We start from the raw sequence: 21,459 nt of genomic DNA on the forward strand, positions 1-21,459 counted from the left end.
TAGGGAATTCGGATACTTTCTGAAATCTTGAATTGAAAAAAAATTTGTCAGATGTGAAATGAAAATTAGCAGTCCCACCTTTGACCAAAAAAAACCTGAACACCCACAAACAAAAGCAGTTCAGTTTAAAATGAATTTCTGAAAATTTAAGAAGTTAGAGCCAACACAATCACTGCACTTCCTGAAATGAAACATAGTGGGAAGAAAAACGTATTTGCACTTACAGGATTGTTTTAACTGCTCATCTGCCTTTTGAGGATAAATTGGGTGCCACGAGTAGTCAATCGTAAACACAACGCTTGGGACTGTCCAGCATTCAACCCATCCAGCCCTTTTGAAAAGAAACATTTGTAGCAAAAGTTTCATCATATACATTCCATTAACATACTAAGTTGCTTTTTCACAAAGAAAATAAGGAAATATAAAAAGCCAATATAGATACATAAACATAAATCAAAACTAGACTCACTCTTCCTGAGTAATGTTCCTCCACTTGGGTTTGCCCGTTTTCTGACCACTTGGACATTCACCAGTAATGCAAGATTCAGGATTCATTTTATTAGGTTGACAATCTTTCACCAACATAAAAAGAGAATATTTGCTAGGATGACAATCTGGTAGATACAAATGAAGATCAACATCTTCTCCCTAAAGTCAAAGATTAATAACGTGAAAGTATATTTGCATTCATTTTCTGCATACTGCTCATTTTATTTACATGCTCACCATGCACCACAAAGATGGTGCGTGGTACATGATGGCAAGGTGATGCACAATGCCTCACTCTTTACACGACTGCTGACCACAGCTCCCATCAATTCATTATAATATCCCGAGATCTCTGCAGTTCTTAGCACTTACGCATCCAGTAAGAACATCATAGCAAGCTGCAAAACACAGGTGCACAGCTTTTGGGGATTTCAGTTATCCTTCTGTTCAATCCATAATGCAAAAATTCAGTCACTGGCCCGCAACTTACCAACTTCCTAAAATCAACCACATATATATATTTTTTTTCCTTCTTAATTTAAATATAGCCTTGCTTATTTTGCTATCAAATTAAGCAAGCTTACCAACATCACCTTCAACCAGTTTTTAATGTTAGTAACACTACACAACCTCTATTTTAAGGAAGACAAAACAAGAAGCACAATGTTCCAAAGAATTAGTTTGGCACATTAAAAATACATTTGTTATTTTATTGAAGATAGCAAAAATCTGAAGACAAGTTTCCAAAACAGTTTGGATTACCCATTCCAAATGCGTATATATTTATGCGTGTGTCTGTATGTCTGTATACATACCTAAAAACTAAAAAAAAACCTAAAAAACTCCATGATTGCATGTTTCATGTAATCAAGAGAAATTATTTACTTCTGGTTTATTTAAAGAAAAATTATATGATCAGGAATTGAAAGTGAATATTTTTCTTTCAGGTAGGAGTTTACCCTGAAGTTTCTATCTGAAGAAGAAAAGGAAGTAAAATATTTCACATTCAGAAAACAATTTTTAAAAAAAGAAGAAAATAAAAAAAAAGAGAGGTGCACTGAGAGAACAGAACTTACCTTTAAAGAGAATCTGGTATTGCATGTAGTTGGAACAAAGTCAGTGAAAGGCAGAGAGAAAACAATGTTTAATGTTTCTCCACAAGCTGCTAGATAAACTGGGAGAGAATAGGAAAAGCAAACAAATAAAACACTGTCAAAATGACTCCCTATTTTGTTCTTAGGCAAAATATCAAATATATAGGTATAATTAAGGAAAAACACATGAACTCATGACAAAGGAAAATGCCATGCATTTAGAGTACAAACAAATTATTCTGAACATTCAAAGGGTCCTCAAAAATGAATGCTAAAAATGTGATCTGAAACTACACTCCTAAGAGAAGGTACATATTTGCATGAAATGTACAAAACAAGTGAGGACTTGCAGCAGTTTCAGGATGGCTTATGAATAACAACAGTAGTAAAATGAGTAGTTATCACTGAATTCATTTCACAGTAAACATGCTAGAATTTTTGTCACTGTGCGCACTGTTTCAAATCTTAAACTGACTTTACCATTTTCTTGTTGCTTGGTGGAACAGTCAATCCAGTTGTGTTGATTAGCTGCCCAAATCATTTCAAATTGATGAAACATGACTTTGAAGTTCCACATATAAGGAACAAATGAATAAATATCGGGTGCACTATCACTAGACCAGTCTTGGATCAAATCTAAAATTACATAAAGTAATAAAAGATGAGTTAGTAGCAATCGGGTGAGAGATTTCCTCTTTCAAGTTAACCTGGCTTTTAATAAAATGTAAATCGTCAACATTCGTTCCTTTACAGAAAAAAAATGAGAAAATGAGGAAAACTACACACAACATCCATTCCTCAAGAATATTCCACACAGATTTCCTGTGAAGCCATCTTCTTCCTTGCTAAGCTGTAACGGCATAGGTTTAATCATGCTTTCTAGATTAGCTTTATTCAGTAACAAGGTTTCAGATTTATCCAAAAAACAATGGACTAATCAATGTTTTCCTTGGTTTTCCATTCTAATACTATGAGCATCCATTAAATGTATTTCCTACCACCAAGTCTGATACAGCAAAACAATGTTTCTGAAGAAGCTCACCAGTTCATTCTGCATAGATTGGTAGATTACAGTATGTACAGTAGCACTCTATAAATGATGACTCTAGCCTCACTAGGATATAACTTTATTAGCATCACACCATGCTCACACTAATTAATCCTCCACTCAGCAGGGACTAATTAGAGCAGGTAGTGCCCCACTGATTGGGCTATATTCTTTCTATTTCTGCAGCCGGAACATTCAGCAACAGTTTGGTGATGCAGGGCTGTCTTGTGTACACGTGTTCTTCTTCATAAGCCAAAATCCTAAGGAGCAAATTACTTTCTCTCATCATCTGTCAGCCACACACACAAGACCTAAGCCTGAATAACTAAAAATCAGTCAGCCAAAGAAGAGAAATATCAGAGAAATCAACATCCTAGTGGCAATTATTAAATGAATCAATAGCTCTGGTTAAAAAAACAAAACAAAAAAAACCCCACATCTTAAATTTAACATCGCTTAGCATAACTGCAGATCAAATTTTACTTAGCTGTTAGAAAACTAAATTATTCAGTGTATCCACTGAAATATAAGAATATCATGTAATTAGACACCAATAGCCCACAGAAGGTATTGGGAACCTGGTCCTCAGAAATAATTTGTTTTCCTGAAGATGTGAAATCACTGTATCTGCAACTGTAAGTTTGAAGAAGTGGCAAATAAAGAACACTTAATTCGTTACATAACTTATTGAGTAAAGCAGTTACCTGTAAAGAAGCTTTTCTGAGCAAAGATAAAATGATATGTTGCTTTATAAACTTCAAGTTCACATTGCCATGTCTGTGGCATGTTCCATATCCGGGGATAACTGGCATTAATGTGAAACTGTGAAGATATTAAAGCATGAATTATTTAAAAACATGACGGTGTTTGACCCTGTAGCGCAGCAGTTTTCACATATGTACTTTGCTGAATAATTAAAACTCTTTTCCTGCTGAGATGAACAGAAGGCCTCTCCAGTTCCTTAATAATTTAATCTCACTCTCTGTCTTTCTGAGTTTGAAGGTCAAGTGTTAGTGTATTCATTTATTTGGAAAGGTATTTCTACAAACTTCTGCTTTGGCTCAACAAACGCCTGTTGCACTAGATGTATGATATGATGCTTAAAAACTAGACATTAAAAACATCACTCCAAAAACGTCATTTAAAAACTAGTGAGAAAGGTAGTTGACAGAATTGCAGAAGTAGACTGTCAGGCAAATGAAAGAGAACACAGTATCGTTTCAAAAAGTTTAAATATCTTGAAATACCTACACAAGCAGATATTCTTCAGCACTGCTACAAGTGTAATGATTTACTACAGTAAAGTCTGTACAAACACACAGCTACAAAGTCAAGTAGGCAACCCACCCACAGGTTTCAATTCACATAAACCTTCCCTGTGTATCAATGTTTTATAAAAAACATTAAAAGGTTGTGCTTCTGCACTGATTACAATCCTGAACATCAACTCTATAAGCACAGAAATATGCTCTTTATTAAAAAAATCTTTAAAGAATAAAGCTTTGTTCTTAATAATGCAAACTCACAGCTAGCATTTCAGCTTCTAAGAGAGTCCGGTACTGCATGCTGCTGGTGGCATCAACGTGTAGAAGCTGCCCTTTAATTGTAGGTGAATAGCCTAATAGGTAAAAATACAAAAATCATTGTTCCAGTATAATAGTTACACAAACATTTTAAAAAATATCATCAGTGAATTCAGTCCCCAAACAGTGAAGAAATGTTGTGGTGAAAATTGCTACTGCGATAATTCCATTTCCTATTGGTCAACAAACAGCTTACTGTCTTCTGATGGAGGAATGGTATGGCTTAGGTTCTGGAAATCTTAGCATGAATTCCACAAGAATATCAAATATACCAGAGAGAATCAAGAGAACAAACAAATCAGCAGAAAGCATTCAAACCATTCAACGAACTGAGTAAATCAAGCAAAACAAAACAACGTAACTTTACATTTATCCCAACTTCTTACATTTATCTCAGACTTCAGAGCTTATTTTTAAAAAGTATTACTAAATTATTTTTCATAATGTATTCCTCAGCACAGCTCAACTGCAACACTAACCCTACTGAAGATGACTTCCTACTCTGAGTTGACAATGAATACATCATCTGCTTACATACACACATCATTAAATGGTGCACTTTCTAGTAGTTAGAAATTTTGACTTAGATTTCTCAACCTAAACAAAATACGGAGGTAACTTAATTATTTTAACACATAAGTGCTTTAATAACTTCAGTGAAACGAATAAGGAAGCTCTTTTTCTTTCCTTGTGTAAGCATACATGTGTATTTACATATAAATGTGTATGTATATACTGATATACTACATATGGATATTTGTTTATCTCGCATTCAAGGAAAACACTGCAAGATAGCCACACTGATATGTATTAAGACAACTGTTCAGGAAAAAAATTAAGAAAACAAATTAATCCTAGCCTTAACTCACCATTTTCACCAACTGTCATGGGAATATTTACTTCCAAATATGATCCTGCACCAACATTTACATGGACAGCGTTTGTTTCCTGCATGGATTAAAAACCAAAACAAAACAAAACAACCCACAAGCATTATTTCTAGACCTTGAGCATCAACCAGTATACTTCATGCATCCGGCTATTATTATCCACACACTGGGTTAAAAAAACTCAATGATTGACAGTAAATTACTGATGGAGTAGCTTTGGAGTAGCTGAAACCAGACATTCAGTGAACTTACACTACACTCCATTTATAAACCCCCCATATATGCAACTTTTGTTTCTCCTGCTATTATCTCTCCAGTAATACCAGATATTAATCCAACATCAGAAGAAATTCTGTCTTCATCAGGGCAAGTTTCATCCTAATATACATCTATAATCACAGAAAATAAATACAATTTCTCCTCGGTTTTATAAGCACCTGAGACAAGTAAAAACATGTAAAACCAAAAAAAAGCACAGTGGAATCACAGTTGAAAAAGCATTTTACAAACAAGATTTCATTATTTACCCTATTTTTTGTAAAAAGCAAATCAATGGTGGCATCTGCAATGATATTCATCCGCAGTTCAAATGCAAGAATCTGTCTCGGTTTCCCAGGCTGAGCAATTTCAGAGATTTTCATAACCTGGTAGTCTGGCGGGAAGAAAAATTTCCACAAGCAATCCCTAGTGGGGAAGAAAAACAAAACAGTTGTTTTAATTTACAGAACAAATATACATAAACATGTCTAGTTATGTATTTGGTTCACTTAATGATTTTCCAATTGCTGAGTCTTCGGACAACCAACACATGCTTTAAGAAGGGATGCTTGTTTAGAAGGCTCCCTGATGATGAGACTAACTCACTACCAATACAAAACTCCAAAACTTCTGTTAATAAGAATTGTCTATTGGATAAAAGCCACAGTAGACAGACCATAAAAGATTTCAAAAATCCAACTCAGATTGCAAACTATGGTATTCTTCTTACTCCTGATCTTAGTTTACAAATCTACCAGAGAAGTGCAACAGGAAGGAATCTGTTTATGCTTCAGTTTGTGCATAAGTGATCATTGTAATGTCCAGAAAGAAACAAAGTACAAAATGTTTAGGACTTCTGAAAGGAAATAAAATGAAACCTACATTTCTAAATACTCATATCTGAACATTTAGTTACACGGAAAGAAAACCACAGAGATTGAGTACAGACAGTAGAGCTTATTTAATTGAGGAAGCAAGACCTTAAGCTGAGTAACAGTTCTCATGCATCAAACACCTGACCATCAAGACAACGTAAAAGTTAGCACCAGCAGGGGAAAACAACCAAACAAAAACAACAAAAAGAAACAAACCCACAACTTCAATAAGAAGAAGAAAAAAAAATAAATAAAAAAGCCAATCAAAAAAATCAATCACTACAGTCAAAAATCACTACAGTGACACTGATCTGGGGAAACCCAAAGCATTACTGCATTAAGTAGTTAAGATCAGTATTTGTGGAAGCTCTTACATGAATTGAAGAGTACAACGTAGTGCAAAGAATTGCCACAGATCAGTGCTTTGGAAACATACAGGTACTTTCCAAAATTCTATCTTCTATCCATGGCATGATGGGAAAGTGCTCCCAGGTACAAATGGTTCATATGCCTATGAACCTTGTGCACACTGTGCACCAAAGCACATGCTCCCTAGCCACTTGAAATTATAAGGAGCATACCATCACAAGCATTAATGTCATTAATAATTCATTGGCTTCACATTTTGTTCTAGAAATCAGCATTTTCTCTCAAGTTCTAAAGACACTGTTGTACCTGATGACTAATCTGCCATCCTCACATTCTTAAGAGACAGTCCCATCAGTTTCACAGGAGAATTAATAGAGGCCAAGAAAACTATTAATTTGTAATTAACAAGCGAAAAAGGGAAAGTACTGATTATGTCACTGTTACTTAACAGTCTTTCACTATCTAAACAATCCCACTGTCTCCAGCAGAAATATTCATGCACAAAATACAGAGAGCATAGTGAAGAACAGCTCTCGCCTAATATTTTAATCACTAAAATATCTAGATTATAAACACTTTTGGAGACTGCATCAAGTGGTTGATTCTGTTAAGCAGTGATAAATGATAACACCTCATTATTTTCAAAGCCAGATTTGTACTTCCATGGATTTTCTCACCAACATGCAGTGCATTTCAAACCATAAGCTTCAGAGAAATAAACCAATAAGGACTCAACAAGTTTAAATAAAAGCAATAAAAAAAATTAAACCCTTAGGTATGTAACACTTGACAAATAATAAGACTATGTTGTTCCAAAAAATAGGAACAAAAACTATTAATCTAATAATAAAATCTCACAGAAAGATTCTACCTTTAGGACAACACAGTAAACAATAGTGAATCTACTAACTCTAACCAATTGTGACAGAACTCTTTTTTCCTTACAAGACTAGTCTAATGCACACAAATTTTAAGAGAAGTAATCACATACTGCAGACTCCATAATGTTTGCACAATAATAAGAGATACTAAAGATTAAAATTGAAAATATAAATCATGATAATACCTCTGCCTATCAGCCCAAGGTCCATAGTTGAAGTCTGTTCCTTTTCCACAAACAATGTCCAAACCCCAGCATGGTGGCAGATCCTGTAATTTGCTGTCTTCGTTGCTAGCTTCTCCATCATTACTTTCCTCTGTCTCCTCTGGTACAAGACCTATATTACATAATATAATAAAGATATTATCAAATGAAGCTCCTTAAAATTAACATGAAAAATATCCACAAAGCACAGTACAATTATATTGGGTTTTCCTTGTTTGGTTAGATGGGGGTTTTTTTGAGACCATTGTAGTATGTAGGTATCAAGCCACAATTTGATACAGACTCTCATAAGAAGAGCAAGAAAATGACCCAAAGTCCTTGGGATATTCTCAAGTACTGGCTTCTAATGTAACTGAAATATTGGCAAAAAAAAGCAGTTTAATCTGCTAAGAATGTTTTTTTACCAATTCACGCCTTCATGCATCCACCTTCAGTTCTCAATCCTACTTACAAAGTTAGAATAAGTTTTAAAACAAAGATTTAACAAGAAAAAAATATAATCTCCACAGATAACACAAGCAAATAAAGAGGAAAACCTTACAACAGTACACCCAGGATTACTAACAAAAGTTCATGCAGTCATTCAGTAATGATCCAAAATAGCCATCAATCTTCCACCAACACACATCACTGTTGAATTATGTTGTTGATTGCTGAATTACTGTCTTACCTTCTTTAAAGATTCAGGTTACACTTCAGTATAATCAAAATAAAAGCTTTTGCAAACAACAAAAAAAGAAACCTCCAACAAAATAATATGGTAGTAAAATGCACTGGATTTAAAGTGAAAAGGACAGACACTACAATAGTCAGACATCAACAATTAAATAACCTTTCAATAAAAACTAAAAAAATCAGTAATACATATTGACCATAAACTGTCTCCATCCCCAAACTACCTTTGGAAACCAAAGTAATTTAAATTCACAGCTTCAAAAATAACCTTAGTACCAATATTCATTGGTTGCTTGGTGCATGTGAATTCATGAAGGTACTGCCGACTGACTTCCTGCATCTATTTAATACTCATCAATAAAACTTTTATTTCTACATGTACAGTTCTACCCTTGGGATTCCCTAGGCCTTCTAGATAGTCCAATCTAAACACTGACAAGAAAGTGGTTAAAAAGAAAGTGGTTAAAAAATCTCACATTCTCTTAAACATGATATACATCAACTGTTTCCAATTTGTTTGAGTGGAATTTGGAGGGAATTTTTTTTTTTTTTTTAAATTTTTCAGAAATCAGGGTGTGACTCTATTGCTTAAGAATGCTTTTTTCCCCACTTCAAAATATTATATTTTTCCAGCATGAAAACAAATTACCCAACAATCCCAGACAACTAAAAATACAACCAACATTTTGCATCCCTAAACATGATATTTAACACAAGGTACCTGGTTCATCCATATAATAATAGATGTCAACATCATTGGACTGCATTACCACAAAACCTTCACCCATCAGTCTTGGTGGTCTGAAATGGAAAAAAAAAAAAAGTGCAAAGACTTGTTAAGTGTAATGAAAGATTAACATAGGTCAGATTCACTCACAGCTTACAAGCAGTATGTACTAAAGAATCATCAATAACGCTCTATCAAACCATTCTAAAGAAGTATTTTTTTAAAAATATCTGTATAAGCCTACCAGAGATTTGTGCAAAACTCCAGGGTTTTCCATTTCAGAGGAATTGCAGGCAGTTGCCTATCTCAGTAAGGCCAATGAAAACCCTGCCATTTGAAGATTCCAAAGTATTGGAGCTTGAACAAACCAAATGCCAGTTCTAACCCATAAGCAACATATTATACTCCTGGAAAAGTCTGCAGATTCCAAGAGATCATAAAAAATACTGAAAAGAAGCCTCATCATAAATTTACAGAGAACAGAAGGGGATATGCTTTGTGCAGTTCCTCAATATCCACACAGCAAGCACAAGCACTAATACACTTTTTTCCACATTTAAGCAGGTTGAAGAAAAGCCAGTTCTGAGCAGGAAACCACATGGATACATTAAAACCCATTTCCAGAAGTCCCTTAAGTGCAATTTGCTGTTATTGTTTGACCTTTGATGCCCATTAAGTTTCTGCTGAACAAAGAGACCTGCAGCACTGGAAATACGCTGTAAGGGGCATCTGACCAAGAAAGTTTTATGGGAAAAACTCCAGCTTGATGCAATCTGAAGACAGCAGCTCCACTTGTCTGTACCATGGCTGCTGGCAGCTTAACTTCATATTGACCATAAGAGCCAGAGGCCATTTCATCTACTGCCCTTTGGTCCCATGACATTACAAGCAGGGCAGGGGGAACACATGGAGGGGTCCAGGCACATGGACACGTAAGGCACACACCACACTCTGTCCCCATCTTGTTTGCTCTGAAGTGAAAAGTACAGGTTAACACTTCAGACAGTCTTGTTCCCTCCCTGCCATGTTGCGCTTCTTAGTCTATCTTCTACCTACAGCTAAACATGCTTAAGAAAATAAGCAAGGAATGCTCTGGTCTCGTCTCCCTTTATCAAAAGCAGAAGTCATATTGCTAGGCAGTGTCAACCCTGAATTGCAGAAACTATTTGATTGTTACATCATTACTTCTATATAAAATAGCTAACTGCTTTAGTTATCTCACGCACTAAGATACAAGCTTTCTCTTGGCACAAAGACATTTCTCACGTGTCACAGCTACTAAAGCTCTACTTTCAATGCTTCTTCTCCATCAAGAACTCCTTTCTCCTTGCCCTACATCATGTTCTTTCACCTGCTAATAATTTCTTACTAAAATAGCACTCTGAACCAGAGGGACCAGCCGTCTTCAGCTCTTCAGTAATTAGACCATGAGTTTAAAAAAAAAAAAAACACAACAAAAACGCTGAAAGCAAGCCCTCTTCTTGCTTAATAATGTTTCACTTGAAAGGATCTAAATACAAAATGCATGTAACATTTCTCCTAACACTAGTACACTCGCATACTACAGCCATTTGTTTACGTTACCTCATACTAATTTAGAAAATATTTTATTGCAACAATAAAAAATATTACATTGTGACCATTGTATTTTTACTACAAGAGATGTCTTTTGCAATTTGCAGCCACTTCTGTACATTTGCACTTCTTAATGAAAAGAAGAAAATCCAAAAATACATGGTGTAAGACTAATGGGGTAGAAGCATGCTGCTTATTGCACTGCACCTCATTGCAAACATAGTAAAGCTTGGAATATATGAGAGGCAGCAGACGAAGAGCCCATGTGCTGCCAGTCCTTCATAAGCAACTTAGTGGGAAATTTCAGATCAATTTTACTTTGAGAGTAATAGCAGCAGTGAAAGATGAAATACTTCCTATTCACTTTAATTTTCCAATTATTTCTTCTTTCTGTCTAAAATTGAATTGGCCTCCCTAGTGAGATGCAAATAGAGTAGGATCTGAAATAAAAAGTTATTTAGCTGTCTGTGAATAGAAGTGGGAAGAGAAGTACTTAGATATATTTAAACAGTAATTCGTGGAGAGAGCACAGTTCATTCTGCTCACACCCACTGCATCTGAAAAGTGCATCTCTGTACAAGCAGGTCAAGCAGGTAGCATCAGCTTCTCCAACTGAGTGTACCACCAAGACGGCAAGGGCTTCAAAAAGAAGGCCTCATCCAGCACTTTCCTTTACTGTTCTTTCTAAATCCTAGGATTTGGAGAGTTTACTTGCAAAAAAAAAAGTGATGGAGGTGTTGAGGAGTCTGTAGTAAACGACAGCCATTAAGTCTGCTTTTTGATGTTTGCATGGATTAGTCAGTCTGTTACAAATTTAATCATCACTTTACTGTTTTCTATTCATACACTGCCTGAATGTTAAGACACACCGCTTAATGTTTAAGCCAAAAAAGCAGAAGAGGGCAGGCTCTCAAGATTCAAAAGCACTCCCATTTTGCAATGAACTGGGTCATTTATTGAATCTACACAGTAAATTAGGGCACATGTTTTCTGCACACATGCTATCCTTCAGCTATCGGGAGCTGCACGGCAACTGCATAAAAGAAAAACACTTTGCGGAAGCAGGAATAAAAAGCTAATAGTTCCAGTATCTTAATCCTATTTTGTTTTAATCTTGTTAGCTTGCTCTCAATATTAATTGAAGAAGTTTCCTTTGTCGTCATGTTCAAAGATCGAGATATTCTGCATACACCCACAGAGTGCAATCTGAAGTTAAAATACATAAAGGCACTTCATATAGGTGGCAGCATCTGGCTGATACAAAGCTGATTAAGGTACAGACTAATGAAGTTTGTTTCCAAGTATTGTAATTCATTCTCTGGATACAGTTGTTTAGGAGCTATATGGATTGATATTATCATTAAACATAAAATCATACATGCAGTTGCCCAAGGATAGCATGTGTTATTTTTGTTGAGCAAATAATGCCTGCGACTCAAATAATGACTGAAATTCTGCAGCTTTGTCCAAATTATCTGTTGACTATACAGCACTGCAAGCATTGAATAATATAATGCAGAAAAATTCTGGCTATGAGATTCACACCATAGCAATAGGTTTTCATATAGTATACACATAAATGTCTTCTTGGTTGAAGTGCAATAAAACCTGAACCCTAGTATCAATTTTTTTCATGCAAGCAACCTACTTTTTTTCTTTGCCTTAGTATCTTCCAGTTTGTTAAAGCTGCATAATCCTGGCTGTCTACAAGCAGGACACACAGAGGTAGAAACGTCTGCCTTCAGAATATAACACAATTTCTACTACATCCGGTACCTTTTCCCTGCTTTTATTTTCAAATTTCTTAAAAATGTTTTCCAAATTATATGCAAACTACATCTACAGAACAAAACATCTCAACTATTGCACTTATCCTGAGACAGTATAGCTGTCAGAGCCTGAGCCCAGTTTTGTACATGCAGAGTGAAGAAAAATAACTGAATGCAGAACATTAACCATAGACCAGAATACCTTAAAAAAAAAAGTCTAGAATGTGATAGAAAAACAGTACTTTTCCCCATAAATGAAATTGTATCAATGTTTCAACATTTAAAAACTTCAGTGTGGCAGAAATGCCAATCATCTCAACACATTAAGAAAAGTCACAAATGCATTCAACTTTCTTTACTTCATTTTCTTATAATAAATTTAGAAATAATAAAGAATCTTAACAGAAACTTCAACAGAACTTACTCGTCATTTTGAAGACCAACGTATCTTGGACTTGGAACCAGCATGACTCTAACATTCTCCAATTTTCCTTTCACAATATGCATAAACTGATCAAGGTGGCTGGAAGGTGGCTTTGTGGTGTATGTCAAAAAAGCATCATCAAAGTTAATGCAAAGTGTTTGTGGTTGATAATGATTCCCAAATGCCAAGCGACCCTAAATTAAGAAGATAACCAATTACTTCTAATGCATTGCATTTTCATATATATTTATTTATAATTCACCTGTAATAATACAGTTTAACCATTCCTAAGTAAATAAAGTCTGAATATCTGAATCTTAGCCATAACCTGTGCATAAATAAAATTTTGCCTTGCACATTCAAACTCCAAATGTTTTATTTCCTATTACAATAATAACAGTTTCTCTGTTTTGTGTGAAACAGCAGTAACCTTTAAACAGTGTTTCAAAAACTAGTAAAAGATGTACAGAAACAAAAAATAATAATAAGAATGCGTAACACCCATTACCTAGCTTAATTATTTTGTGACATTTTAAAAATCATTAAATCATTACAAGCCTAAGAAACATACTATTTCCCAAAATGGAAAATATGACTTTGTTTCTATGTGTGCCAGCAAGATCTACGACTGTGTAAGGAAAGTGGGGGGGAGGGTGGGGAGAGGGGATGATGTCATTCCAAAACTTACACAAAGCACGATGGAAAACAAAAAAATAACAAAGAACATTCAAGAAAAATGAGTTGCAAATCTATTTTTTTATGCATGTACTACTAAATAATTTCATTAACAGGGACATTTTTCCCACTTACCGTGCTCACATTGACTTTAATAACAGGAATGAGTGACCTCCATGAAGAAGAAGGGTCTTGAGATTCTGTTTTTACTTTTACACTGTGAAAAAAAATGGTTTTTAATCATTCAGTCTTTTCTACAGAAAAACAAACCAAGCTTTTATTCTAGGGATCTTTACTGCACAGCTCTTTGAAAACACTTCTTCCCACAAGAGTACCTCCTCTAAGAAACCTGCTAGCTGCATACTGCAGACTCCAGCAGAGCCTGGAAGAGCAACATGAAGCTTGTACTCCTAGACCTCAGGTGCTGGTATACTGTGAGCTCACACAGGTAGAAAACAAGAAAACAAGTACATTGTCCTTGAGGAACTTGGGCTTTTTTCCAAATATGCTTCAAATAATCCTTTCAAGCCTTTGGTGTGTGATCTATCACTTAGCAAATGCAGAAGTCCTTCATGTATGTGTCAGTAAGAGTGTAAACAACAAAATATGAAAAAACTGGTTAGGAGATGCAACCCCTACCAAGACTCAGCACTATCACAGCACACTGCAAGCAGCCCACTACATAACTTAGGCCTACAGTTGAATACATAACACCACTACAAATAAGTTAAGTTATGCAGAAGAACTCTCTCTATGCCCACACTTTGTTTTATAGAGTACCCAAAAAGAGGAATGAAATAGTTAAGGTTTGTATAACCACACAGACACATAGAAATCCACTCAAGAATCACTCTGAGTGTAAGACTCAAAAACCAGTATGTCCTCCCAACGTTACACAGATCCTAACATTCAATATCTTGAGGGATTATTACTTCTACTGAGCAACATCGTTATTATTCTGCAAGCATAATCCTTTTCAACACATCCTCCCTTTCCACAGTGCTTCAAATAGATTTTTCAACCTATCTCTGATGATTAAGCAAGGGGTATTGGGTTAGCTTGGCCTTTTTTTTTTTTAACTTACTGTAGTGGGAAGACTGAGGAAAGGAAAAAGATTTAAACTGTCATGCTTGTCAGTGCAATTTCTCTCTCTCCTGTGCTTCAGCCATTTGGCCTTCAGAGCTTACGTTAAGAAAACATTACCCAATTAGTTCAGCACTTCATAGAACAAAGCATCAACAAAATAGCAAATAATAATGAATAATGATTTACCTTTCAAGATTGGTATGTGTTCTCTGCCTTCCATTCACTTGTGCTTTTTCATCATCTTTCTTGGCTGGAATTATTGTGGGATCCAAGCCAAACAGCTCTTGAAGTTGTCCATAAAGCTCAGAACGGTTGTACACATGAAATTCAAAGTCATTCACCATAATATACAGTCTTGTTTCTGCCTTTGGATCTAAATGGAGAGTAGGAAAAAATTCCTCATTCCATCTCAACATCCCCTGGCAAGATTTAGTTTTATAGATGTACAGACTTTGCTAAAACAATCTTCATGGTAGTGAACAGCTACTGAACTTCATACTACATATGAAGAAGCAGTGAAAACCACACAAAATAATTACGCTGTTTCAAGCAAATCAGTGAAACCTGGCAAATACAACAGTTGCATACAAAACATAAAATCTGAAGGCAATTCCACCCTCAGGTCACAATGCAAAAATAAACCCAGAAAGGAGCTGTACAGAACTGTAAATGCAAGTTATTTGGTCTCATATATAAAAACAAATCAAAAACAAAACAAAAAAAAGTCACTCGCAGCACTAAATCCTCGCTGCCAAACTCTCCTTCCAGCAGTACTCAATACCAATCCGATCCCAAAAACTGAAAGATTTCCTACAAAGCTCTGCAGTACAGAAGGTCCAAATTGAAAAGAAGCTTTCTTTTATTTAGAAACAGACAGCAAAAGCACACAGAACTAGGAAGAGGCATGTTTTATGCAATCAGTCAACATTTTCACAAATTTAAAATGTTAACTGCAGTATCAGCTTGGCTCTTTACTACTTAGAGGTAAGTTTATCTGCTACTTGCATGCAGAGATTTTTGTGACATACTTTGACATACTTTTGCCTTAGATAGCGTGGCCTAGTTATGTAGTTCATGTGAGGAAAAAGCTCGCACAATTTCCCCCTAATTACCCAGTTGAAAGAATGCCCATTACACAGTTACCCAAGAGACCTGAGCTGCTCTAAAATCTGATCTGGTCTTTGTAAGTCGAACATACCTTAGGAAACAGAAGCATTAATGTTTATTACAGCATTCACATGAAACTGAAGGTAGTATTTCCCACAAGACAGTAGAAATTAAGAAGTCAGAGCTAACACTGCTGCTGTGGTCAGTGTCAAGAGGAGAAACACTGCAGCCCATAGTGTATGCACGCGTCCAAGAGCTGAAGTTTAGAGACACTGACTTTATTGAATGCATTCCCTTCACTAATAAAACATATCTGCCCCCTTATGTGATGTATCTACACAACAAACTGTCCCAGTAAGAACAATCCATCCTTTGCCATAGTACATGAGGGGAAAGCACTTCTTGGTCTGGCAAATATGGGCATAGCAGTGGATTTTGTCCACCTAAGGCCTTGGACCTTGTCTCCCATAAAGCACTTGGAAACAAGCTGTTGAGAAGATGAATAGACAGAGACCTAGGCTGAAAACTGCCAGAATGATTGGGCCTAGAGTATGATAATCAGCTGTGAGAAGACTACTTGGAGGCCAGTAACCAGCACCAGGGAGCCTGGGGGCAAATACTGGATCCAGTCCTGCTTAAATTCATTAGCAATCCAGATCAGCAGGTCATGCTGCCATCCAGAGGAACCTCAACGAGAAATGCAGTGAAATGGGGCAAGAGGAACCTCATGAAGCTCTACATGGGGAAGTGTAAGGTCAGACATCTGGGGACAAATGATCCCAAATACATTGGTGTATATTGGGAGCTATTCAGCTGAAAAGCCTTACTGAAACCCCCCAGTACTTCATGATCCTTCACTAGCCTTGCCTAAATAAACAAAAAGAAAGGAAACATCTTCTAACGTCCTTAAATACGTCAGCATAAAAATGCTATGAGGTCCCATCAAATCTACAATAATGAGACTTAAGTCAATCATCGCTATTAACAACTAATTCCCATTCCTGTTTCATGCAATTGTTAGAACTACCCAATGCTTCAGCTGTAGAACAATTGTATACAAGACCAACAAAACACACACATACACACAAGAAGCCCAATATAAAAACACAAACTAATCATTACTGCTTATATCTAAGCCTTCAATAGATGTACACTTTTCAGGCAAAAAATCTTTAAAGACTTCAAGTTTGTGTTTTTGTAAGAATACAGTGGGGTTTCAAAATGCTTATTAGCCCAGATTCAGACTATGCATTTTTCAAACATTCCAAATAGGAATGTTTCACCTCTTGGCCTTAACAACGTGGTTTAGTATTTAGGCTTCAATTAAGTAGATTAAAAAGTATTGGGAAGAATATATTTCAATATGCTAAGAGTCATCAATGATTTTAATTTTCAATTTAAAAATAAAATAATCTCTGCTAAGTAATTACAATGAAAAGTAAGCAAGGTTATTTTTCCTAGGAGGAACAGTACTTCTTTAAGAGAGTATTTTTTTTTGTTGTCAAACACATAGATTTCTTACCTTCTCAATTACTTGGATTATTTGCCTGCTAATTAGGCAGGCTTAAGTACTAATAGTAATGATTAAAGCATTCAAAAACTGACAAGCAAAAATACCACCAAAGACAGGCAGTAAGAACAGCTGTGTCTAAGTTCATTTTATTTTCCATTCTTTGAACCACTAGAGAAATATGTTCTAACATTCAGACGAAAAAAATTCTATGAATACCTGTTGCATGGTAACCTGTAGTTACAAGAACATAATTAACTTTAAAGGTTAGTTCTACTTTCTGAATTACTCATCTTACAGTATAAAGAACTTGAATCATGCATCTTATCATGCAATGCCTCAATACTTAAAAAAAAAGTGAGCAACTTGCTCTAATTTATATCAGTATTTCGAAAGGTGTCTCTAATCTACTTGCATAACATGCACACACTACTCTTATCACTGTTGAGTTGGTACTGAATAAGCAACAGCTGTACAAACTTCCAGGCAAATCTAACAGGCTTTAATTTGCACCATCAGAGGCCACTTCCAAAGGAGAGAGGCAGAGGGGGAGAAAGGCCCTCCAAAGTTCATTTCAAAGTTAAGTTCAATTAGTGCCCTCCTCAGTGGAATACAAATGCTATTTCTGTACCCCCTTGAACTAGCAACAGAACTGTGATGCTTCAAAAGTCAAGGCAGCCCTTGAGACATCCATCCAACTAGATTCTAATCATATAAATGTCTAAGAATACGTCACAGGGTTGTTTGTGTTTTCTCAAAGTGTATTCTGCAGATGGAATCAATCTCTTCTACTCAGTGTTATTCCTCCATCATCAGTTGTGAAAAGAACAGAAAGAAAACTAAATGTGTTTTTCCTCACTTCCTCACTTCTAGGATCACAGATATCAGCAAGACAAGTTATCAACTACTGACCATCCCTTATTGTAACTTTATACTAAAATACTGACACAATAGCAAATCTTGAAAACTAAAATCAGTTCAGAACAACAGTCTCTATTTATCATGGTTATAAACCTCAGTACAGAGTCAATTGTGCTCGGACTACAGCTAATGAAGGCTACTATTAAGATTAATCATGTTTGTCTTGAGGTTGAGTCCTTGATTATAAATCCTGTATTTATTTTATTGTGTTAATATCAACGAGCCAGCTTAAAGAACTTCCTGATGTTTCAACATAACCCAGGTACATATTAACAAATCAACAACTTGCACGCAATTGTGCAAAGGAAGTACTTTCATGAAGACAACATGTAAACTGAACTCAAAGTTGGAAGCCCTTCTGAGATGCTTACCATGCTGCTTCTGTTTAGGGTTGTACATCTTCCACCAGCGAAATATGATAAATCCATCTTGGATTCTAAATTAAAGTAGATAAAACAGGAATTAAAAGATTAATCACCCAAAATTCTTTCAGCAGCTTCTTGACATGCTGCCTTATGCACTGCAGAGATTTGCAGTTTCAATAGTGAACAAGCAGTATCAAAGGATAAAGAAATTAATGTCTCACAGTATAATATTACACAATTACCCTATTAGTCGAAGTTGTACAGAACTCTACAGCCATTGTCTACTCAATATTTTCCAACTTTTATGATTAGAAAAAAACATTATGAACTATTTGCTAGACTGCAGTTCACGAAACAAATTATTCTCAGTTCCAGTATTAAGACAAACTACTTGGCCAAAATGAATCTTCAAGACATAAGAGCAGAAGCATGGAGTGAAAAGAGATTATTAAAAAATAGTTTTCTTCAAACTCTAGAATATTTTAATTTACAAATATTAAGGACAACTATAATCTTATCCAGCACACTGTTTCAACTGATAATGCTCAAACAGAAAATCAGCAAACAACATGTCCATTTCTAACAGTGTCAAAATACTATCACTAAAAGAGTCTGCTTACTTTTAAAATTTGTAAATATCCATATTACTTATTGGTAAAATGGCATTTTAATTACTTAGATATACATTAGAACAATGACTCCCTTGGAAATCTGTACCTGATAGACATGTCTTCTGTGATGAAGTAGATTTCACGAACCATGACTTTTCCAGACAGCACAGAGAATGAAAAGGAACCTAATGTGAAAGAGATTACAGGCATTAGCCTCAACTTGTTGACACTTTATGTTCTGTACGAGAAGAATGCAGTGTTCAATTATCTGAACTGTGTTTGCTTGGTATCTCGAGCTTTCCGTTCAAAAAGGCATCAACTTTCAGAGGAGAAACTCAGAATATATAAGACAAAAAGTACACAGCTCTAAGAGCTGCCAGATTCAGCACCGTCCACGAATACAGCAGACCACCAGAGAGACATCAGTCACTCAGGGATGCCTACATGCCTTGAAAAGTTTAGGAGACAGTTTAAGGAAGATATTTTGAACATTTTTACTATGAAGCCATTGTATGCAAGACTTTAATTAGGGAAACAAAGATTCTTGCCTGAAGAATTTTTCATATCTTAAATGGCTATCAAGTTTTCAGTGCAATTGTAGTGACAAATTGTGTTTACAGCAGAAAAGGATTAATAAATACAAAAAGACCAGAAGGCAAAGCAATAGCCTATATTTTTCCTAATGCTTTTCACTCCAGTCACACATAGTTAAGTAAACCATGACTTTTTAAGACAAAACAAAAAACAACAAACTCTGTCACATTAATAGATTGAAGGTAAGCTGTTAATCATGGGAATTTAATGCTCTTCCTACTGATTAAGTTCACGAAGAATGCCATATATTTTGACAGCTATGTCCAGTTGTCTTTACTTAATAGTAATTTCACACACAAATTTTAATAAAAGCTTATAGCAGTCGGTAAGATTTTCTGTATCGCGTTAAAAAAACTCAGATTTGAAAATGGTTCAGATTACAGTTCTTAAAGTCTTGAGGCCACACTGAGATAGTCTCTGTGGCAGATGGGTATGTGTAAGGTTGTTCTCTCTTATTTTATTTTAAATTTTCACAATATTTATGATCAATAGTTACACTAAAAGTCCACAACTAAAGTAGTCATTCCAGAAAGCAGAGAGAGAAAGGCATGGAGGAATAAATGAAAGGAAGTCAAAAGTGCAATCAGAGTGAGGTTGTGGGCTACAGCCCTTTGTCTCAGAATCAGATATTTCTGAAATGTGGGTGAGTGCCCAAGTGATTTGTACTGACCTTATTCAAAAGTATTTTAAATTTTATTTATTTATTTAAGTTAATGGATTTTGATGGGAATGTTCTAGCTAGCATAAATTCAAGATACGGTGTTCCTAGTACAGATTAATATCATTTAGTTGTTCTGATAGCTTCTTTGGAAAGCAAGGACACTGCTATAACAAGGGAGTCAAGGCTTGGGCGTGCTTCTTCAGGCCCCCTAGCAGCTGCTACCCGTGCTTCAAATGCTGTATAACCACCCCTAGAGGCACAGGAGAGCAGAAAACTGTTGCCCCTTAAAATCAAACCAGCAGGCTAATTCAAGCAGACCCTGGGCTCATGCCAGCCTTTTCCTTCCAGAGAAACTGATTATTATAATGGCAGGCTTTTGAAAAAGGTAATAGAAACTGTCCAGATTTTATGTTCATAAAAGTATAAAGCCTAGAAGACAATAAAACGTCATCAAGTGAATGTTAATATAAAATAAGACATCCATGAACAATTAGGAAATGGAACAACATTTCATCACAGAATGGCTCAAGTTGGAATGGACCTTATGGGAGGCTCAAATTCCAACCCCCTGCCAAGGGGTTTCTAACTACACTTCAAGCACAATATTGAACTTTTTTTAAAAAAAAAAAAAAAAAAATACAATAAATCCATGCTGATCCCTTACCATGGGAGTGCTTTGATTTTAGCTACAGCTGGTTTTTAGCGTACCAAAGTATAATAAAAAGCTGTAAATGAACATGTAACAGCATTAATGTAATCATAACTTACCAATATGGATGTAGCCATGCTTATATAGTCTGTTAAGAACCAATGTTAAGATTAGTCCAATGTTCCGGGAATTATAATAAGTCAGGTAGATAATCCATCCACAAGACAATATTGTCGCTGTTGAAAGATTAAATGAATTAAAATATTTTTAAAGTATACTGACCTGGATAAAAACCTATTAAGACTAAAAAACTCCTATCTATTAAAACTATACAGCATAATGTTCTTCCTACAATTTAAAAAAAAATAAATTGATATTGATGGAACATTTAGATGGGTG

General features: G+C 35.5%; 1 protein-coding gene across 12 annotated transcripts in view; it reads right to left on the reverse strand.

The window, feature by feature from the left end:
- BLTP1 (bridge-like lipid transfer protein family member 1) overlaps window positions 1–21,459 on the reverse strand; it is a 109,238-nt gene that overhangs the window by 76,120 nt on the left and 11,659 nt on the right. For all 12 annotated transcript variants that reach the window (XM_048941263.1, XM_048941260.1, XM_048941261.1 and 9 more), the window contains exons 3-18: window positions 21,180–21,296; window positions 19,263–19,341; window positions 18,552–18,616; window positions 14,829–15,015; window positions 13,692–13,773; window positions 12,882–13,075; window positions 9,108–9,187; window positions 7,673–7,823; window positions 5,632–5,788; window positions 5,084–5,162; window positions 4,158–4,249; window positions 3,336–3,453; window positions 2,064–2,219; window positions 1,566–1,663; window positions 470–648; window positions 225–331 (exon numbers count right to left, since the gene is read on the reverse strand). In XM_048941263.1, coding sequence (XP_048797220.1) covers window positions 225–331; window positions 470–648; window positions 1,566–1,663; window positions 2,064–2,219; window positions 3,336–3,453; window positions 4,158–4,249; window positions 5,084–5,162; window positions 5,632–5,788; window positions 7,673–7,823; window positions 9,108–9,187; window positions 12,882–13,075; window positions 13,692–13,773; window positions 14,829–15,015; window positions 18,552–18,616; window positions 19,263–19,341; window positions 21,180–21,296 — 1,941 coding nt within the window. The remainder of the gene's footprint in view (window positions 1–224; window positions 332–469; window positions 649–1,565; window positions 1,664–2,063; window positions 2,220–3,335; window positions 3,454–4,157; window positions 4,250–5,083; window positions 5,163–5,631; window positions 5,789–7,672; window positions 7,824–9,107; window positions 9,188–12,881; window positions 13,076–13,691; window positions 13,774–14,828; window positions 15,016–18,551; window positions 18,617–19,262; window positions 19,342–21,179; window positions 21,297–21,459) is intronic.

Source organism: Lagopus muta, chromosome 4, assembly GCF_023343835.1.
Source record: "Lagopus muta isolate bLagMut1 chromosome 4, bLagMut1 primary, whole genome shotgun sequence".
Taxonomy (NCBI): domain Eukaryota; kingdom Metazoa; phylum Chordata; class Aves; order Galliformes; family Phasianidae; genus Lagopus; species Lagopus muta.